The sequence below is a fragment of the Herpailurus yagouaroundi genome, unplaced genomic scaffold (genome assembly GCF_014898765.1).
Source record: "Herpailurus yagouaroundi ecotype Mexico unplaced genomic scaffold, PumYag 255, whole genome shotgun sequence".
In the NCBI taxonomy this organism is placed as follows: domain Eukaryota; kingdom Metazoa; phylum Chordata; class Mammalia; order Carnivora; family Felidae; genus Herpailurus; species Herpailurus yagouaroundi.
Window position 1 is genome coordinate 1,031,749 of NW_024412472.1, and position 2,733 is coordinate 1,034,481.

The 2,733-nt window shown below is 37.4% G+C and overlaps 1 protein-coding gene across 1 annotated transcript; it reads right to left on the reverse strand.

Moving 5' to 3' along the window:
* Positions 1-301: 301 nt before the first annotated feature.
* Positions 302-1,267, reverse strand: LOC121021164 (olfactory receptor 52N4-like). The gene has a single exon (XM_040461392.1). It carries the CDS (start codon positions 1,265-1,267, stop codon positions 302-304), a length of 966 nt encoding a protein of 321 aa, XP_040317326.1.
* Positions 1,268-2,733: the final 1,466 nt, after the last annotated feature.

Consider the following 2,733-nt stretch of genomic DNA (forward strand, 5'->3'; position numbering starts at 1 on the left):
GTCAGCAGAATATCTCTATGATTTATTCATTTCTTTTGATAATTTACTCAGCTTCCCATTGTTTTTTGCTCACGGGAACTTGGGTTAATGATGAGACTACTTCTTCACTGGGGTGAGAAGGTGAAAAATTCAGAGCGTGCAGGGCCACATCAGTGACTTTGGGATTCTGAAAACATTTACTGTCCTTCTCAGGTCCTATCTTGGTCAAGAACAAAATAGTATTCTTAAAAAGGCATCTTTAGACCATGACTAAACAGCCAACAGAGTATTGTTTTCCTTCCCCTTAACCTAAATATCCCCTCTATGTGCTGTAGGATTTGATTTTCTTCGAACCTGAAAAGATCCTGATGACACAGTCTCGTATCTGCTTGGTTTTCACTCCATAGACAATAGGGTTCATAGTGGGAGGCAGGAGCAGATAAATATTGGCCACAATGATGTGGCAAGATGGAGGGATTGTGTGGCTCCCAAAACGATTAAAAAAGAAGCAGAAGAAGGCTGGACTGTAGGAGAAAACGATGGCACAGATGTGGGCAGTGCAGGTGCTGAAGGCCTTCTGCCGAGCATCTGCTGAGGAGAGGCTCACCACTGCCCGGAGGATCATGGTGTAGGAGACTGTGATGCACAGGATGTCAAAGCCCCCAATCAGGAAGGCAGCCACCAGACCATATATAACATTGGCCTTGATATTTCCACAGGATAACTTTGCTACCGATAGCTGGTCACAATAGGTATGATGTATGATATTACCCTTGCAATAGGGTAGTCTCTTGGTGAGGAAAATCAAGGGAATGATGAGGAACACCGCTCTCAGGAAAGTAGCAAGCCCAACCTTTGCAATGACAGGATTGGTGAGGATAGTTGAATAGCGCAGAGGGTAACAGATGGCCACATAACGGTCCAGGGCCATAAGCATGAGCACCCCAGACTCCATCCCTGTGAAGGTATGGATGAAGAACATCTGGACTAGGCATTCTTCAAATCTAATTTCCTTGAGATGACACCAGAAGATGCTGAGAGCTTTAGGGATTGTACTAGAGCACATGACAAGGTCAGTAAGGGAAAGCATTGCCAAAAAATAATACATGGATCTATGCAGGGAGTCCTCATAGTAGATGAGGTAGAGGAGCCCACAATTCCCTACCATTGCCACAACATACATGGAGCAGAATGGGAAGGAAATCCACATGTGCATGTCCTCCAGTCCTGGGATCCCATTAAGAATGAATGAGGCTGGGGTCACATCTGTTTGGTTCAGAATTATCATAATTAGGCTGGTATGATCATTAAGATGCTTGTAAGGTTGTAATTTGATTTTTGTTTTGTTTTGTTTTTTGACCCTCCAAGATTTGGAAAAAATAGAAAAAAAAAAATCTTAGTTGTGCTCTCTGTCTCTTCTCTCTGTTAAATATTGTATTTTAATAATAAAACAAACATTTGGAATGTCAGGAACTGTTTATTTAAACATTGTCTAAACTCATTTAAGCCATTGTTAATTCATTAATTTATCAGTTCATTGAAAATACATACTTAACACCCACTATGCATCAGGTTTTATCACAGATATTGCATCTACATTACTTTAAAACAAAAGGATATAGATACAATCCCTCTAAACTTATAATCAAGTGTAATTGTGTTACACCCATGATCTATGTCATTATGATCTTTCTGATTGATATCTGATATAATATCTCATTTGAATGTTAATTACTATACCCTCTCCAGTTTAGGTATTTTCTTAAAGTAGAACTCATTGAATACCTTACCAGTAACACAACGGATATGATTAAGGTGCATTGTTATTCTTTCTTTTATATTTTATTGTTTTATGTTTAACAATAATTTATATTTATGCCTACTATGTACCAGGTAAAGTTCTAAGAAGTTTATAAATATATTAACTCATTTTATCCTCATTAAAAGCCTAGAATGCATTTTTATTAATCTGCACGTTATTATTAAGTAAATGGTGGGTCTTTGTGGATGAGGTTTCTAAGGTCTGAATTTCAAAGACATTCTCTCAATCTCCTAGCTTAAGGTATAGATAGTAAGAGGACCACTGATACCTTTTTATATGAACTATTCTTTTGCTTTTCTTCATTTATTTGTTTTTTGGTTCTGAAATATTTAAGAACATTTTTAAACTTCTATGCTTTCAAATTCAGTGGTAGAAGTTATGATGATAGAGATATCCGTGTGCATGTCTTTTATTGTGCAGGCACTTATTGGGCTTTTTGTGTCTGGAAATCTGCAACCTTTGGTTTTGGAAATTTTCTTGCATTAATTTTTGATATTATCTTCACAACCACATCCTTGTTATTTTACTACTGTTACTTTTAGTTAGATCTTCTGGGCTTATTCTCTTTTTTTTTTTCTCTCTCTTAAAACGTTTATATTGGGGCACCTGGGTGGCTCAGTAGGTTAAACATCCAACTTCAGGTCAGGTCATGATTTCACAGATTGTGGGTTTGAGCCCCACATCTGGCTCTATCCTAACAGCACAGAGCCTAGAGCCTGCTGCAGATTCTGTGTCTCCCTCTCTCTCTCTGTCCCTCCCTCAGTCCTGTTCTGTCTCTCTCCTTCAAAAATTAAAAAAAAAAATTATGTTTATATTGGATATATTTTTATAATCCATTTTCTACAAAAATTCCTGAACTCTATATCCCAAATATCTTGGCATTGTTTGTTGTTGTCTAATATTACAAATTTCCAATATCACATTTTCTTCTG